The 19,773-nt window shown below is 37.4% G+C and overlaps 1 protein-coding gene across 6 annotated transcripts in view; it reads left to right on the forward strand.

The window, feature by feature from the left end:
* LOC105493771 (6-phosphofructo-2-kinase/fructose-2,6-biphosphatase 1) overlaps positions 1-19,773 on the forward strand; it is a 57,077-nt gene that overhangs the window by 12,394 nt on the left and 24,910 nt on the right. For 4 of the 6 annotated variants that reach the window (XM_071088922.1, XM_011761649.3, XM_011761647.3 and 1 more), the window contains exons 2-5: positions 15,092-15,217; positions 17,489-17,582; positions 18,396-18,462; positions 19,348-19,422. In XM_071088922.1, the coding sequence (XP_070945023.1) occupies positions 15,124-15,217; positions 17,489-17,582; positions 18,396-18,462; positions 19,348-19,422 (330 nt within the window). In that variant the 5' untranslated portion in view covers positions 15,092-15,123. Of the gene's footprint in view, positions 1-15,091; positions 15,218-15,274; positions 16,267-17,488; positions 17,583-18,395; positions 18,463-19,347; positions 19,423-19,773 lie in introns of those variants that run through there. The other 2 variants (XM_011761648.3, XM_011761651.3) reach the window with 2 other exon arrangements.

Below are 19,773 nucleotides of genomic sequence, written 5' to 3' on the forward strand. Positions count from 1 at the left end.
GTTTGCTCATGGCTACTTTATATAAATGTAATTGATTTTTGTATATTGATCTTATATTCTGCAACATTTCTGGACTCATTTATTAGGTCCAATAGTGTTTTTTAGTGCATTCCTTGGGATTTTCTATATACAAGATTATGTTATCTACAAATAGAAATAATTTCATCTCTTCCTTTCCAATCTGGATGCCTTTTATTTTCTTTTTCTTACCTAATTACCTTTGCTATAACCTCTACTAGAATGTTGAAAAGATGAGATGAAAACAGACATCCTTCTCTTGTTACTGATCTTGTCAGGGGGGATGGGGGAAACATTCAGTCTTTCATCATTAAGTGTGATAGTCGCTGTGGGTTTTTCATTGGTGTCTTTTATTATTTCCTTCTAGTCTTAATTTGTTGTTGGTTTTATCACGAAGGGATATTTAATTTCCCAATGCTTTATCTGTGCCTATTATGATGATCATATGGTTTTTGTCCTTAATTCTATTGATGTGGTCTATTGCATTGATTTTCAAAGGTTAATCAAGCTTGCATTCCTATAATAAATCTAACTTGATTGTGATGTATAAAGTATTATAATATATACATATATCTAATATATACATATAAATCCTTTTATACATTCCTGAGTTCAGTTTGCTAGTATTTTGTGGGGATTTTTACATCCATATTCATAACAGCTATTGGTCTATAATTTTCTTTTCTTCTAATATATGTGCCTAACTTTGGTAGCACAGAAATACTGGCCTCATGGAATGAGTTGGAAAGTGCTTCTTCCTCTTCTACTTTTTGAAAGAGCTTTTGAAGAATTGTATTATTCTTTAAATGTTTGCTAGAATTCACCAGTGAAACCATCTAATCCTGGACTTTACTTTGTGGCAAGGTTTTTCAGTACTTATTCAATCCCTTGTTATAGATCTATTTAGATTTCATTTATTTTTTAGTCAGTTTTGAGAGTTTGTATCATTCTAATAATTTGTCTATTTCACCTAAGGCATTTATTGTGTTGGCATACATTTATGATTGTTCATAATATTCCCTTATAATTCTTTTTATTTTCATAAAGTCAGTAGTAATGTCTCTTTTTTCCCTGAATTTACTAATTTGAGTTTTCTCTTTTTTTTCTTGGCTAGTCTCACTGAAGGTTTGTCAAGTTTGTTAATTTTTTCAAATAACCAACTTTTGATTTTGTTGATTTTTTTCTAATGTTTTCCTCTTCTCCGTTTTATTATTTTCACCTCTAATCCTTATTATATCCTTTCTTCTGTTTCCTTTAGGTTCCCATATTTGTGAATTTCCCAAAGTTGTCTCTGTTATTAGTTTTTAATTTTACTCCATTATGATGGAGAACATGTCTTATATGATTTCCATCCTTCCAAATTTATTGAAGCTTGTTTTATGGCCTAGAATATTGTCTGTCTTGGAGAATGTTTGATGTACACTTTGGAAAAAATGTATAGTCTGCTGTTTGGGGATGGAGTGTTTTACAGATGTTCGTTATTACTACTTTGTGTTGAAGTCCTCTATTTCCCTGTTGTTGATCTTCTATGTAGTTGTTCTATCCATTATAGTAGTTTGAGAGGTAAGTCTTTCAGGATTCTTCATACCCCAGAAGGGCTCTTCTTACCTGTCCCTCTCTCTCTTGTTCTCTCTGATAAACGAGCTGGCCTATGTTGCTCTTAGTTAAGTGAACTTGTAGTTTTTGAGAACATCCTTGGGCTTGAGCTTCTTTATACAATGTTAAAAATAAAGTTAGTTTTCGGGGGAGAGTTTCAGAGTTCGCTCATCTTATGAATTTCCTCTCTCCATGGGCATACTGTCTGAGCACTGTTCTGGGTGCTGGGCGAGGCAGCAGCTTCTGGTCTTAGTTTGCCTGTCCTGGTGTGGAACCTACCCTATGAGCAAGATGGAATGAGGGTAATCAGGAACCCAGTATTCTTAGCCTATTGCACCTGGGATATAGCCTCCATTCTATGAGTAAAAACTGGGAGGAGGAAGGGAACCTCCAACCTCTTAACCACACTTGCCAGGCCTCTGCAATTTTGAGTGGAAGGGAATGCTAAATGCTAGCTCTCTGCTCCTTCCAGTAAGATGCCAAAGTACCGATGGGACATTCTCTCCAAGAAGAAAAGGAGATTCATCTTGGCTACACACACCTTAAGTGGAGCTTCTATCAAGCTAAGCTTGGAGCCAGTAGTGAGGGGACAGTAGTAAGGTTGGGAACAGTAGCATGGCACATGTGTCAAAGACTGTGTTCTTACCAAATTTCAGTAGATTTTCTTGAATAAAAATATCTTCATGTGCTGTATTCCATTTAAGATAATTTCCAGAGATTTTAAAAGATTGTAGTGTTGTAATTTTTGCCAGCTGAGCTTGTTTTATTAGAGAAAGGGTTTTCAGAGTTCCTCATGCGCTTATGCCAGAAATGAAGGTCTCAAGATTGTTTTTGTGTGTTGATCTTGTATCTTGCAGCCTTGATGAACTCACTTGTTAGTTCAAGGAATTTCTGTAGTTTAGGGGGATATTTCTATGTAGACAATGATGACATTTCAAATAGGGAATTTTTAAAAATTATTTTCCAAACTGTATGCCTTTTATTTCCTTTTATTGCCTTATTGCAGTGGTTAGAACTTCTAGTACTATGTCAAAAGAGTGGAGAAGGTGGAAATCCTTACATTAGTCCTGATGTTAGGGGGAAAGCATTTAGTCTTTCACTTTTAAGTATAATGTTGGTGATAGTTTTTGTTTGCTTTGTAGAAGTTTCTTATCAAGTTGAATTTAAACAAATTTACAAGAAAAAAAACAAAAAACCCTATTAAAAAGTAGGCAAAGGACATAAACAGACACTTTTCAAAAGAAGACATACATACAGCCAACAAGCATATGAAAAAATGCTCAACATCACTTATGATTAGGGAAATGCAAATCAAAGCCACAGTGAGATACCATCTCACACCAGTCAGAATGGCTATCATAAAAAAGTCAAAAAATAACAGATGCTGGCGAGATTGCAGAAGAAAGTGAATGTTTATACACTGCTAGTGGGAATGTAAATTAGCTCAACCATGTGGAAAGCAGTGTAGTGATTCATCAAAGAGCTAAAAACAGAAGTACCATTCAACCCAGCAATCCCATTACCAGGTATATACCCAAGGGAATATAAATCATTCTATTATAAAGACACATGCAGACATATCACATCGCAATACCAAAGACATGGAATCAACCTAAATGTCTATCAATGACAGACTGGATAAAGAAAATGTAGTATGTATATACCATGGAATACTATGCAGCCACAAAAAAGAATGAGATTATGTCCTTTGCAGGGACATGGATGGAGCTGGAGGCCATTATCCTTAGCAACTGAAAAAAGGAACAGAAAACCAAATACCGCATGTTCTCCCTTGTAAGTGGGAGCTAAACGATGTGAACACATGGACACAGAGGGGAACAGCACACACTTGAGACCTACCTGAGGGTGGAGGGTGGGAGATGAGAGACTTCAAACCATACTACAAAGCTACAGTAACCAAAACAGCATGGTACTGGTACCAAAACAGAGATATAGACCAATGGAACAGAACAGAGTCCTCAGAAATAATACCACACATCTACAGCCATCTGATCTTTGACAAACCTGAGAGAAACAAGAAATCGGGAAAGGATTTCCCATTTAATAAATTGTGCTGGGAAAATTGGCTAGCCATAAGTAGAAAGCTGAAACTGGATCCTTTCCTTACTCCTTATACGAAAATTAATTCAAGATGGATTAGAGACTTAAATGTTAGACCTAACACCATAAAAACCCTAGAAGAAAACCTAGGTAATACCATTCAGGACATAGGCATGGGCAAGGACTTCATGTCTAAAACACCAAAGGCAATGGCAACAAAAGCCAAAATTGACAAATGGGATCTAATTAAACTAAAGAGCTTCTGCACAGCAAAAGAAACTACCATCAGAGTGAACAGGCAACCTACAGAATGGGAGAACATTTTTGCAATCTACTCATCTGACAAAGGGCTAATATCGAGAACCTACAAAGAACTCAAACAAATTTACAAGAAAAAAACAACCCCATCAAAAAGTGGGCAAAGGATATGAACAGACATTTCTCAAAAGAAGACTTGCATACAGCCAACAGACACATGAAAAAATGCTCATCATCACTGGCCATCAGAGAAATGCAAATCAAAACCACAATGAGATACCATCTCACACCAGTTACAATGGCAATCATTCAAAAGTCAGGAAACAACAGGTGCTGGAGAGGATGTGGAGAAATAGGAACACTTTTACACTGTTGGTGGGATTGTAAACTAGTTCAACCATTATGGAAAACAGTATGGCGATTCCTCAAGGATCTAGAACTAGAAGTACCATATGACCCAGCCATCCCATTACTGGGTATATACCCAAAGGATTATAAATCATGCTGCTATAAAGACACATGCACACGTATGTTTATTGCGGCACTTTTCACAATAGCAAAGACTTGGAATCAACCCAAATGTCCATCAGTGACAGACTGGAAAAAAAGAAAATGTGGCACATATACACCATGGAATACTATGGAGCCATAAAAAAGGATGTTTGTGCCCTTTGTAGGGACATGAATGCAGCTGGAAACCATCATTCTCAGCAAACTATCACAAGAACAGAAAACCAAACACCGCATGTTCTCACTCATAGGTGGGAACTGAACAATGAGATCACTTGGACTCAGGAAGGGGAACATCACACACCGGAGCCTATCATCGGGAGCAGGTAGTGGGGAGGGATGGCACTGGGAGTTATACCTGATATAAATGACGAATTGATGGGTGCTGATGAGTTGATGGGTGCAGCACACCAACATGGCACAAGTATACATATGTAACAAACCTGCACGTTATGCACATGTACCCCAGAACTTAAAGTATAATAATAATTTTTTTAAAACATGCAAAATAATTAAAAATAAATAAATAAAAAATAAAACACTGTAATAATTTGTGTAAAATTATTTGAGCCTATGCAACTCTTCAGATTCTCCTTAAAGTTTCACTCACTAATTTTAGCATTAATCAGTGGATCGTGCCTGCAGCAATTATTACAGTAGTGTTCTAATGATGGTTTTCTACTTCCCTTATTTATTCTACATTTATTATTTGGAATCCCTCTATAAAGATTTTTCCTCTCTCCCCTACTTATTTATTCAACAATGTATGTATATAAGTAGGTACTCATAAATATTTAATTCTTTGGGTTATAATATAGTACTCTACTTATTTATTTTGTTGGTCACCTTGTCCCAGCTTCACCCATTAGGAACTCTTTCATATTGGCTCCCGTGTTCTGTTCTGTTTTTAATAGACTTTATATTTTACAGCAGTTTTAGGTTTGCAGCAAAATTGAGCAGAAGGTACCAAGATTTCCCATATACTCCCTTCCTTCCCTCCACATGCATAGCCTCTCCCATTATCAATATCCGCTTCCACAGGGGTATTTGTTATAAATGATGAACCTATATTGACACATTGCTATCACCCAGAGTCCATAGTTTACTTTAGGGTTCACTCTTGGAGTTGCACATTCTATAGGCTTGAGCAAATTTATAATGACATGCATGCAGTATTAAAGTGGTTTCACTGCCCTAAGAATCCTCTATGCTCCACTTATTCATCCCTGTCTTTTCCCTTCCTGTGTCCCTTTGATATACTCATCCTCCTTATTTTTCTAGCACTTCGTTACTTTTTTACAAGATACACCAGCCTCTTCTCCAAGAAACCATGGTTCCTGTAATTGAAAATTGGTATTTGGAAACCAAGATCTGGATGCTTTTGTCACTTTTAGGGTATCATTAATTCTAGCCCTCTCAGCAGACAGAGCTAAGAAATATTTGTGTGCATGCTAACCCATCTGTATTTTGCTGTCTATTTATGTATATGTTAAAATAAACATGAGTTAATACCATTTCTGACCCTAAATTGCACTATAAGGCATCATTCTAGACCTTCTCCCTTGTTTATTATGAGCTTCTTTCTTAGACTCTGAAATACCTGACTCTCATTATCTACAAGTTATTTATTTATTTATTTATTTATTTATTCAACCCTACTACACTGGTAGTTTCAGAATTGTTAACTCATACCCCTGGGAGAAACAATTGTACCAATCAGAGTACAGTGTCTACACACAATTACTTTCTGTCGTTAGTCTTTAAATATTCGGCAAAACACTATTTTCATGGTTATTTGTTTCAGGTTTTCTTTCTCCACCCCATTTAGTGAGGTTATGATATATACACTTGTAATACAGTTAGAACCATTTGTTGCAAACTGCATTCAATATTGAGTTGCTCAGACATTTCGGTTGATTTCTAAAACCTTGAATGCAATAAAATTCAGTTTTGTGAGTTTTGACAAATGTATAAAGTCAGATATCCTCTTCCATAGTACCATATAGAACAATTCCATCACCCTAAAAATTCTCTTGTACAGCCCATTATAGTCAACCCCTCAGACCTCCCCCAACCCCTGGCAACTACTGACCTGTTCTCTGTTCCTATAATTTTGCCTTGTCTAGGATGTCATATAAATGGAACTGTATCACTTGTCAGCTTTTGGATATGGCTTCTTTCTCTTAGCACAATGCATTTAAGATTCATCCTAGCTGTATGAATATCAACAGTTATCTTAATTGCCAAATGGTATTCTAGTCTATGATTGTACCATAATTTGTTTATCCATTCACCAGCTGAAGAGCATCTTGGTTGTTTCCAGGTTTTAGTGATTTTTAGTAAGGCTCCATAAATATTCTTATATACATTTTTGTGTAAACTTGATTTTTCAGTTCCCTTCCAAAGGTATCTGTGAGTGAAAATGCTGGGTCATATGTCAAGTGTATGTTAAATTTTAAAAGTAACTGCCAAACTGTTTTCCAAAATGCCTGACCCATTTTGCATTTCCACTAGCAATGAGTGAGAGTTCCTTTTGTAATACATCCTTGTCGGCATTTCATATTGTCTTGTAAATTTATATGTGTATTTAATTCTAGCCACTTTAATAGCTGTATCTTGAAGTGTTTCTCATTACACATTTAATTTTCATTTTCCTAATGATTGATATTATCTTTTAATACACTTCTTTGCCATCCGTACGTTTGGATTGGTGAAAAGTTTGTTCAGATGCTTTGCTACTTTTTAAAATTAAATTTTATCTTTTATTGTTCAGTTTTAAGTGTTATTTATGTATTTTGGATATGCCACATATATAATGTACAAGCATATTCTTTCAACCTGTGGCATTTCTTTTCATTCTTTTGTGTCTTTCACAGATAAAAAAAATTTAATATGTAAATATTTAACAATTTTTATTTTTAAAATTTTCATAAATAAAAATGTTTAAATTATTATAGTTTCAATTTATCTATTTTTTTCTTGTATGGATAATGTTTTTTATGATGTAATTAAAAACTAATTGGCATATCCAATATTTCACACATTCTCTCCCATGTCTTTTTTTAAGAAGTTTTATCGTTTTACATTTTATATTTAGACCTATGATCCACTCTGAATTACTTTTTGCATAAGGTTTAAGTATTCAAGTTCATTTTTTGCAATGGACTTCCAGTCTTTCTAGCACCATTTGTTGTTGTACCTTTGTCCAAAATTAGTTGACCTTGTCCAAAATTTGAGTGGGTCTATTTCTGGGCTCTTTATTCTGTTTCACTGATCTAGATAGCTATCCTTTTTCCAATACCACACTGTCCTGAATATTTCAGCTTTATAGTAAGTTTCAAAATAATGTAGTAAAGTTCGTTCCACCGACATTGTTTTATTTATTTATTTATTTTCAATAGTTTTTAGGGTACAGATGGTTTTTGGTTACATGGGTAAGTTCTTTAGTGATGGTTTCTGAGATTTTGGTGCATCTGTCACCTGAGCAGTGTACACTGGCTCCAATATGTAGTCTTTTATCACTCACCCCCCTTCCATCCTTCCCCCCAAGTCCCCAGAGTCCACTATATCATTCTTACTCCTTTGCACCTTCATAACTTAGCTCCACTTATAAGTGAGAACATAACGATATTTGATTTTTCATTCCTAAGTGACTTCACTTAAAATAATGGCCTCTATGTCCATCCAAGTTGCTGCAAAGGCCATTATTTCATTCTGTTTTATGGCTGAGTAGCATTCCATGGTGTATATATACCATGGAATATGATATAAAGAAAATGGATACATTTTCTTTATCCACTCGTTGGATGATGGGCATTTAGGTTGGTTCCATATTTTTGCAATTGTGAAGTGTGCTGCTATAAACATGCGTGTGCATGTGTCTTTTTCATGTAATGACTTCCTTTCCTCTGGGTAGATACCTGGTAGTGGGATTGCTGGATCAAATGGTAGTTCTACTTTTAGTTCTTTAAGGAATCTCCATACTGTTTTCCACAGTGGTTGTACTAATTTACATTCCTACCAGCACTATACAAGTGTTCTGTTTTCACCACATCCATGCCAAGATTTTTTTTTTTTTTTAATTATGGCCATTCTTGCAGGAGTAAGGTGGTATCTCATTGTGGCTTTAATTCGCATTTCCCTGAAGGTTAGTGATGTTGAGCATTTTTTCATGTGTTTGTTGGCTGTTTATATATCTTCTTTTGAGAATTCTATATTCATGTCCTTTGCCCACTTTTCGATGGAATTATTTGTTTTTTTCTTGCTGAGTTGTTTGAGTTTCTTGTATATTCTGGATGTTAGTCCTTTATCAAATGCATAGTTTGTGAATATTTTCTCCCACTCTGTTGGTTGTCTGTTTACTCTGCTGATTATTTCTTCTGCTACACAGAAGCATTTAGTGATTTTTTTTAACAGCATTTTGTCATTTCCAGCATACAGATCTTTTATACATGTTTTGTTGGTATTGTACCTAATGATTTTATCTTATTAGAACTATTGTAAACATTTTTTTAATTTTGATTTTTGAATTGTTTATTGATTGTATATAGTATTATGATTGACTTTTACGTGTTGACGTTGTACCCTGTGAACTTGATAAACTCGCTTATTAGTACTAGGAGGGTTTTTGTTGCATTTGCTTTTGGGTTCTTAGTCATGAATTCTTTGCCTAAGCCTATGTCTAGAAGAGTTTTCCCAATGTTATCTTGTAAAATTTTTATGATTTCGAGTCTGAGATATAAGTCTTTGATCCATCTTGAGTTGATTTTTGTATAAAGTGAGAGATGAGGGTCCAGTTTTATTCTTCTATATGGTGGCTTGCCAATTATCCCAGCATCATTTATTGAATAGGGTATCATTTCCCCACTTTATGTTGTTGTATGCTTTGTTAAAGATCAGTTAAAAATAGATTTTGGGCCGGGCACAGTGGCTCATGCCTAAATCTCAGCACTTTCGGAGGCTGAGGTGGGCAGATCACTTGAGGCCAAGAGTTCGAGACCAGCCTGGCCAACATGGTGAAACCCCATCTCTACTAAAAATACAAAAATTAGCCAGGTGTGGTGGCACATGCCTGTAATCCTAGCTACTATGGAGGCTGAGGCATGAGAAGCCCTTGAACCTGGGAAGCTGAGGTTGCAGTGAGCCGTGATCATGGCACCACACTCCAGCCTGGGTGACAGAGCAAGACTGTGTCTCAAAAAATAAAACATAAATTAAAATATAGATTTCCTGGGATTTTCTACCCAATCATATTGTGGGTGAACAGGGACAGATTTATTTCTTCCATTACAATTTGCATGCCTTATATTTCCTTCTTGTCTTATAGTATTGACTAGGAATTTCAGTACTATGTTGAATAGGAGTGGTGAGAGTGGACATCCTTGCCTTGTTCCTGATATTAGAGAGAAAGCATTTAGCCTGTCAACATAAAGTATGATATTAGCTGTAGATTTTTTGTAAATATTCTTTATCTGGGTAAGGAAGCTCCCTTCTCTTCCAAATTGCTAAGAGTTTCATTAAGAATGGATATTGTATTTTGTAAAAAGTTTTTTTTCATCTGCTGATATAATTTGGGGCATCTTAATCTATTTTGTGCTGCTAAAACAGAATACCACAGACTGGCTAATTTATAAAGAATAGAGATTTATTTCTTACAGTTCTGGAGGCTGGGAAGTCCAAGATCATGTGGCCACATCTGGTGAGGGCCTTCTTGCTGCATCATCCCATGGTGGAAGGTGAAAGGGCCAGAGAGAGTGTGCTTATGTGTGTGCCTGTGCATGCGAGTGTGGGAGCCAAACATCCTTTTATCAGGAACTATTTTCTGAGTTAACTAAACCATTCCATCAATAATGCCATTAATTCATTCATGAGGGCAGAAGCCTTAGAGGTAGAGCCCTCATGACCTAATCACCTCTTAAAGTTCCCACCTCTCAATGCTGTTGCACTGGAGATTAAGTTCCAACACATGAACTTTGGAGGATGCATTCAAACCATACCATGGAGTTTTACATCTTTAGAATGGATTGCTTTGATTGATTTTCATATGTTGAACCAGCCTTGTATTCCTGGGATAAACCATGCTTTCTTGTGGTATATTAATTATCTATTTTATATATAGCCAAATTTCATTTGCATTTTTTTAGGATTCTTATGTTTATGTTCATGAGGGATATCGATTTGTAGTTTCTTTTTTTGTACCACTTATTTTTCTGGTTTTTATATCAGGGAAATGCTGGCCTCACAGAGTAAGTTGATATGTATTTCCCTGTCTTCTAACTTCATAGAGTGATTGTATAGAATTGATGCTATTTCTTCTTTAAATGAATGGTAAAATTTGCCATTGAGACTGTCTGGACCTGGGTATTTTGGGGGAAGATTTTTAATTGCAAATTCAATTTCAGTAATATTTATAGAAGGATTTAGATTATTTAGATTATTTGTTACATTTTGAATAAGTTTTGCCAGTTTGTGCTTTTTGAGAAATTTGTTTCATCTATGTTGTCAAATTTATGTGTTTAGAATTGCTATTACATACTCTTGTCATTGTAATACCTATGAAATTTCTATCTACTCTTTCATTCCTGAGTTTTTATTTCAGCTATTATATTTTTAGTTCAAAATATCCATGTGATTCTTATTTATATCTTCTGTTTCTTCACTGAGTGCTTCTGTTTTAAATATTTGTTCCAAAATCGCTTGTTATTGTTCATTCAAGCATTTATAATAGCTAATTTAAGATAATTTAATGTCTTATCTCATCATTCATGTCTGTTGTCTTTTTCCATGCTAATTGAAATGTTTATGGTTATTTGCATGCTGATTGATTGTAGTTTGTATCCTGGACATTGTGAGTATTGTCTTGAGATTCTGTATCTTGTTTATATCCTGTGGAGAAGGTCTATATTTTTGTTTTAGCCTTTTGTATATTTTGGTTCCAAAATCAATTCAGTTTTCAAACCTTTTGCAGTACCATATAGGTCTGTCCTGCGTGTGTACCATCTAGTGGTCAGTCTGAGACTTGGGTGGAGGTGTCTTTTCTAGTTGAGTTTCCAAATCTTTGGTATGCTAATGAATATCAAAGCAGTCACAAGTCAGAGGTAAGCCCAGGGGTTCAAATCAACTTTACACTGTTGCTTTTTCAAAACTCTTCCCTCTCCTTTATCTTTTCAGTACTTTCCAGTTCCCTGGGCTCTCATTTTCTGTTTTCTCTTCAAAAACTACCCACTGTCATGGTTGTAGCATTTCCAGAAACAAGTAGCAGGAGGAGAGAGTGAGAACGAGAGAGGGAGAGGGAGAGGAAGAGGGAAAACTAGTATAAAGATGTCTTCTTGACATCGTGGCTTCACCTAGAGGAAGGAACTTATCCCACACAGTTTTGATTCCTGGAGGCTCCCATTCTGGGCCACTATTGCTTCTGAGCCACCTTTGCTTTTACTACCTCCACTGTGGAACCAAAGGAGGAGTAAATAAAAACTCAAGGGATTTCCCCCACTCTCTCTGAATTTTAGTTCTCTGTTACATTCCTTGAGCCCAAACTCCAAGACTTCTCCTGCATCTCTGTCTGCTAGACAATGCTCATTTTGAATTGCATACCATGTTGAATTCAGGCTCAGGATACTGAATGGGGAGAAAAGTAATGCTGAATTTGCAGTTGTTTAGTTGGTACTTCAAACTCTGGTGTTTTCTCTGATCTACCTACTTAGATTTACCTTTCAATTTTCATATAGTTGTTCATGCATTCTATCAGAATTTTATATTTGAGTTAGCGAGAGATAAAAGATCTGAGAATTGGACCCAATTATATATGTTTTGTAAACGGCATGTAGTTGGATCCTACTTTTTAATCTAATCTGACCACTTCCGTCTTTAGTTGGAATATTTAGTTGATTCACATTTAAAGTGATTATCAATATAGTTAGATTAAAATCTACCATCTTTCTGTTTTCATTATATTTGTTCTTGATGTTTTCTATTTACTGTATTTGACTTTTGTTTCCTTTTTCCCTCTTTTTTCTGCCTTTCATTATTTTATTTGGTCATTTTGTATGATCCCATTTTGTCTCATGTAGTTATTTATTATTTAGACATCTTTTAAGGAAACCTTTTTAGTGGTTTCCAGAAAGTTTGTAATGTACATTTTTATATAATTTGGTTCACCTTTAAATAATACTGTACTGCTTCATGTGTAGTATAAGACTATCCCCAATTCCTTCCTTCCATTGTTTGTGTCATTGTTGTATTCTACTATTTTTTTTACAAATGCTATAAACATACAATACATTGGTACTATTATTGCTTTAAACAATCAGTTATATTTTAGAACAATTAAGAATGTGATAGTTATATTTGTCTTCATTTATTACTTTTGCAACACATTTCCTTTAATTATGTACACCCAATTTTCTGACCTATATCATATCCCTCTGTTGGAAGAATTTCCTTTAATATTTAGACTGTAAGACAGGTCTGCTGATGCTGAGTTTCCTCAGTTTTTGTCCAAAAAAGCATTTTGTCTTAATTTTTGAAGGATATTTTTGCAGAACTCGGAATTCTGGATTGGCATTTTTTTCTTTCAACACTTATAAAGGTTTCATTCCACTGTCTTTTTGCTTATGTGATTTCTGACAAGAAGTCTGGTATAATTCTTCTCTTTGTTCTTCTGTGGGTAAGATGTTCCCCACCTACCGCCTTCTTCCTGGCAGTCTTCAAGATTTTATTTTTGTCTTGATTTTCTGTAATTTGAATTTGTTATATCTGGGTGTGGGTTTTGGTTTGGTTTTGGTATTTACCCTGGTTGGTGTTCTCTGAGCTTCTTGAATCTGTGGTTTGGTGTCAGTCATTAATTTGGAAAATTTTGGCCATTATTGTCTTCACATATTTCTTCTGCCTTATTCTTTCTTCCCCTTCTTGTGTTCCAAATACATATATGTTATACTGTTTGATATTGTCCCACAGTTCTTGGATGTTTTGTTCTGTTTTCTTTTTTTTTTTTTTTTTTTTTTTTTTTTTTGCTCTTTTTTTTTCTCTTTGCATTTCAGTTTGTGTGATCTCTATTGACCTGTCTTCAAGTTCACTGATGACTCAGCTGTGCGGAGTCTACTGATGAGCACATCAAGGATAGTCTTCAGATCTGTTACTGTGTTTTTTTCTCTCCCATTTATATTTGATTCTTTCTTATACTTTTCACCCCCCTGCCGAAATTACCTATCTGATCTTGCATGAAAAACTTTCCCAACAGAGCCTTTAACATACTAATCATAGCTATTTTAAGTTTCCTATCTGATAAAGATGGAAACAGTAGACAAAGGGAATTCGAAAAGGGGGAATGGGCAGGGGGGAGCAAGAGTTGAAAAACTACCTGTTGGGTACTGTGTTCACTATTTGGGTAATGGGGTCACTAGAAGCCCAAACCCCACCATTACACAATATACCCAGGTAACAAACCTGCACATATAACCCCTGAATCTGTAATGTACAAAAAAGAAAGCAAAATAATCCAAGTAAATAAACAGATTCCTTGTCTGATATTTCCAACATCTGTGTCATAACTTATTTTGATCCTAATGATTGCTTTTCTCTTCAGACATTGTTTTTATTCCTTGCCTTGATTCTTCCCTTTGTGCTACACCCTGGAGATAATATATGCCTTAAATCTCGTATAGATGTATTCCACTGTTATTTTTACTGATGCTTTTTAGCCTGGTAGTGGGGGAATGGGGACCTGGGACATTCTATGCTATTCTCATTAAGTCTCAGTCTTAGGCAGGCTTACCCTGAGTGTTGGAGGTGTGTCCTTCACAAGTGTACCTGCCTCTCCTCCTTTGTTCTAACCGAGGTGGGCCTAGCACATTTTCCTGCCCCTCCCGGGTTAGACTTTTTTTTTTTTTTTTCAATTTTCTCCCCCAGCTGTAGTGAGTTTTCACCAGCGTACCTCAGTTTCTGTTGCCCTTTCTTCTGAGGACTAAGACATTTTTCCCTTTGGGAAGATAAGGTAGATTGGTATGGGCAGAGTTTCAGTGATGTTGGTCAGTCTGCTCTGCTAGCTGCAGTGAGTTTCTCCCAGTACTTTCAAGCTAGTTTTTGTTGCCTTTTCCCTGAATAGTAAGGCTTTTGCTCCATAGAGAATATAGGGGAAATAGTCTGTGCAGAATTTCAGCAATGGCTATTGTACTGTTCTCCCCAAACCAGAACTACAGGATATCTTTCTCAGGATTCTTCTCAGTCTTTCTTGTCAGCTTCTGGGGGAGTTCCTGGAGGAAAACTCTGCAAAGGGGTGCAAAACTGCCTATGTCTGCAGCCCCTACAGGCTTCACATTCTCACACTAGCCCATAACCAGCCTCTAGCAATTCATCATAATTTTTAGCTGAATCTTCTTATGAGTTTGTATGTTGTTCACTGGTATCTGCACCAGGTAAGCAAATGCCTGGTCCTGTGGCTCCCTTGAAGATGGTTGTTTCTACAGGTTTGTGGTACTGCAACCTCAGTTTTCTGATGAGTCCGAGAGAAGTTCTTAATTTTCACTTTCCCAGCTTTGGTTCTTATTGTAATGGTGGGAGATGTGTTCTTTACAACTCTACATTTCTGACCTAATACCAGAAGAGCATATGAATCTGAGGATAAGCTTTTGAGGGTCTGTTTGTCTTTCAGCATCCATACCCCAGTTTACCAATTCCCCCACGATGGTGATCATGGTGGGTTTACCAGCTCGAGGCAAGACTTATATCTCCACGAAGCTCACACGATATCTCAACTGGATAGGAACACCAACTAAAGGTATGTCTCTGAAAGTCTTTGTTCAACAACCCCATAAAAGCCACTGGCTGAAAACCTTACTTAAGTAGAAGGCCAAAGTCCTCAATACCAGAAATGCCTCATCATTATTATTATCAGCATTAGGACTACTGCTATCACTATTACTACATTCTTATACAGTTTATAACTTCTTGAGCACATACTTTGTACCCAACACCACTCTAGGTGCTAAGCATAGGAAAACTAGTGTTAAGATTAAATGTCTTCTCTCAAGAAGTTCCATGACCTCGAAACAACCCTGTGAGTAACATTCTATTTTTATTGCCGTTACTATTATTGCCATACCAATATTACTACTTTTATTAGCATTACCACTTCTTCACCATTTCATAGTTGAGGAAATTGAGGCCCAAGGGGTGAAGTGCCTTGTCTAAAGGCATATGGCCAGTAAGTGACAGAACCAGGATATGAACCCAGGTCTATTTGATTCTAAGCCTGATACTGTGCCAAGTCTAGTGCATGGTTCTACTGATTGGAAGAGAAAAGAATCCCACATTAGCCCTATAGTCTCCTTTTCTCCATTCTTTTTGTCTCCTTCTTTCTCTTGTTAATCTCAACATCCTGTCTCTCTGCCCTGCTTCCTTCTATCTCTCCCTCTTCCTTCCTCTCCCCAATTTGTTTCTTTTTCCCATTTCTTATTTCCATTCATCTATGTTCTCTTTATCTAATTCACTGGTGAAGAGTTTCCCAATAGTTTTCCATGTGCCCAAACTCCTGCTAGGCAATGAGGATACAAAACTGGATGAGACTCACCCTGTCCTTGAGGAGTTCTAAGTCTAGCTGGGATGTATAAGAATACCTCATATCATCTAGGAATTCTAGAACAGGAGCAGGGTGCTGCATGAAATCACAAAGGGATTTGACAACTGGAAGGCAAGGAAAGCTTCCTACATAGGATATGTTTGAGCTGAGTCTTGTGGGAGGAATAAGACATTGGCAGAAGGGAAGGAGAGAAGGAACAGCTCTCATGGAGGACTGTAAGCTCTCAGGAAAATCTGCTGAGTGTAGAGGTACATGGGACACTGGCAGATTGGTTTCTGCCTTAAGGGCCCCATAATGGGTTCAGGGTTTCTGATTCCCCTGCTTTCTATCTTCTTCACTCCATTCAATTCTCTCAAAGGCCTCCAGAGTTATATTTCAAAGCACAAAGCTGAACACGCCTGTGACCTCCAAAGGTCCCCTTGGCCTGCAGGTTTAAATCCATAGTGGATGACTCACCATCCTCCAAATGTGCTCTTCCTTCTGCCAATGCCATACTCTTGCTCAAACTGTTCCTCTACCTGGATGCCTTTGTTCCTGACTCCCACTGCCCATATCTGCCTGTAAAGGGCGCCTACCCTAAAAAGCCTTGTTCAAATGGTGAAACCTTCTCAGATCATGCCAAGTACAATTAGTCTTTCCTTCCCTCTCACTCTCTTCCATGGCTTCATATTGTCTTTGTCAGAGCATTTAACAAACTCTGTGGGAGCTCTCCATTTACTGGTTTACTCACTGTCTTACCTGTTGGACCGTGAGTGCCTTAAGGGCCCCATCATGAAGAACGGGCTAATCCCTGAGACCCAGAGCTCATATCCTGCTTCACAGAGTAGGAATCAAAAAGTATTTGTTACATGAATGAATGAAATATTAACTCTTTGGCTGCTTATCTTCTTTCTCCTCCTTTCCTTCCCTCCTCTCTAGTTTTTCATCATTGTAAGTGGGAAAGTATGGCCTAGAGATTTAGATTTAGAATCTTCATCATAATATAGAAAAATAAAACAACTTTGGACTAGAAGTCAGGAGGTCCAGTCTATATCTGTCACCAGCTCACTCACTGTTTGACCCTTGGTGATTAATTTTACTCCCTAGATCTCCATTTCTTCATCTTTCCACCGGAGTAGGGCATTTTAAGGATTGGTGTTTATGATAAAGTAGAATAATGGAAAGACCATCAGCTATGTTGCCAAATAGACCTGGGTTTGAATCTCAGATATCCACAGATAGGAAATAATTGTGCAAGTTTTTCCTATCTCTGAACTTTCAGTTTCCTCATTTATAAAATGGTAATAGTGATCTCTACTTTGCAGGGCTGTTGTGAGGAATAAATAAACTGGTAGCCATAATTTGAAGTTTTAAAAGCAATTTTATAGCTACAAATTATACCTTCTTCCACCTCTGAGGTCCCTCCCAGCAAGGACATTTTTTGGCCACTGGGATCTTCCCAACCTCTTCACTGGCGCTCCCTGCTTTCAGTATTTAATTTAGGCCAGTATCGACGAGAGGCAGTGAGCTACAAGAACTATGAATTCTTTCTTCCAGACAACATGGAGGCCCTGCAAATCAGGAAGTAAGTACCCAATATTTTAGGAATCTGTGCTGTCCCGTGGCTGAAAGGCCCTTGTTCAGATACTGGGGGAGTAGGGCAGAATAATCTGGACCAGAAAGGTGGCCCTCTAGACTCTCAAACAGTAGTTGGAACACCCCTTCCATTATCCTGCCCAAAGCCTGTTTCTGGTCATAACCATCCACTTATCAAAAACCTTTAATGGTCTTCTACTTCTGACAGGAGAGAGTAGAAACTTCTCAGCTTAGCATTTGAGGCAAGAACCTCAATAGCTTGGCCTACTCTAGTTTCTGTAGTCTCATCAGTTCAACCTCAAGGTCTGTCTACACTGCAAGACGCTGAGTAAAGGCAGACTAGAGCCTGGGCCTTATGCCCTCAATATAGAACCCAGCAGTGAGTAATCACTAAAGAGATTTTTGCTGAAAGCATAAATACATTGCCACTGTCATGCCTGTGTGTTACCCATGCCAGGAATGCCTTTTATTTCACAGACCACATGCTCTACCTGGGTTCATAAAACAGTTCAGCTTGAGTTCCATTAGCTCAAGGGTTGGAAGCCTTAATATTATGGCTTCTGTCATTGCTCAGCTTTTCCTGATTGTGTCACTTTATACCTGCCCCTAAGCTGTGTAAGCTGTGCACATACAGCCACTTTCAACTGTTTGACCCCTCTGTGCTTAGCAGGGTGCCTAAAGCACAGGGCACATAAGTTAGTCTAAGACATGAGAGATGATACAGAAGATACTGCAGACAATGAGAGAGGAATCCATCCTGGGTGATAAGAGTTGTCTCTTTTTCTTTCCTGGTCTATTTCAGGCAGTGCGCCCTAGCAGCCCTGAAGGATGTTCACAACTATCTCAGCCGTGAAGAAGGTCATGTCGCGGTAAAGAAATTTGTTATTTTTTCCTTGGGTATCTACTGGGAAGGGAATTAGCTAATATGTACTGAACATTTACTGTTGTTCTGAGTATTTGCATATATTAATAATTTCATTTTATGCTCCCCCCTTGAGATAGGTATTGTTATTATGCCCCATTTCAGAGCCCAGAAGAATGGTTCACAGAGACATTAAATAATTTCCCAAGGTGGTACAGCATATACCTGGCAGGGCCAGAAATGGAATCCAAGTTGTATAGCTTCAGAATCCCCACTCTTAACCACTGTGCACTACCAGTCCACCCCCAATAATTCAGCAGGACTATATTAGAATTTAAAACTGCAGTACAAACAGTTTTGAGTTCTAGAGACTTACCTAAATATCTAGTCAATAGTTTAGCTAGGATTTGCAAATTCTGAAAGGGGAGGAGATTCTCAAATATGCAAATGGTCCAATCTCAGGTACTGAGGCTAGGGAATTGTTTCTTGTTCTTGAGGACTTCTAAAGTGATAAGGAAGGAAGAAGCTTCAGCTAGGAATTGAGAGAACCAGTTCTAGCTCTGCTCTGTCAGCAACTCTCAGTGACTTTGGTCAAGGCAAGTTCTTCTAGGCCTCAGTTACCTCACCTATAAAATGACCCTAATAAACACCCACAATTTCCTCTTGCCTTATTACACTCACAGGGTAGCATACATTTCTGGACAGACCACAAGGGCCCAATATGTGCTTGTGAAATTGTCATAAGCCAATCATGAATCCTTCCTATCCTTCAAGACCTTGTTCAAGTTTTACCTCTATATGGAAGCCCTCCACTTAGCACAGGGATGGGCAAAGAGTAGGTGTTCTGTTAGCACCAGATTCAGAGTAATCCAATCTCATTACCTGCCTCTAGGTTTTTGATGCCACCAACACTACCAGAGAACGGCGGTCACTGATCCTGCAGTTTGCAAAAGAACATGGTTACAAGGTATGGTAACACTCCAACTCTTATTTAGAGCCTATTTCTCCAGCACAAACCCCAAAGAAAGGCAAACCAGGGGACTCAGAGAAGCCAAATCCACAACCATAAGCTCAACATTTTAATTTGGTTCTCTAACTTTCCAGGATATAGTCAGAAGCAGCAAAGCAGAACAAGAAAGGAGGGGTGCCATATTAGGCAATGGAAGATGACTGCAGACAGGCTGGCTATGGGGAAAGAGTGGAGAGAGTCACTACAAAAAGCTTATATAAGACCTAAACCCAGTAAAGATATAAAACAACAATCTGGGGTCATTCAGTTTAGAGCCAGTCTGCCTCATGAAACTCAGAAGCCTGAAAG

The sequence above is a fragment of the Macaca nemestrina genome, chromosome X (assembly GCF_043159975.1).
Source record: "Macaca nemestrina isolate mMacNem1 chromosome X, mMacNem.hap1, whole genome shotgun sequence".
NCBI classification, from domain to species: domain Eukaryota; kingdom Metazoa; phylum Chordata; class Mammalia; order Primates; family Cercopithecidae; genus Macaca; species Macaca nemestrina.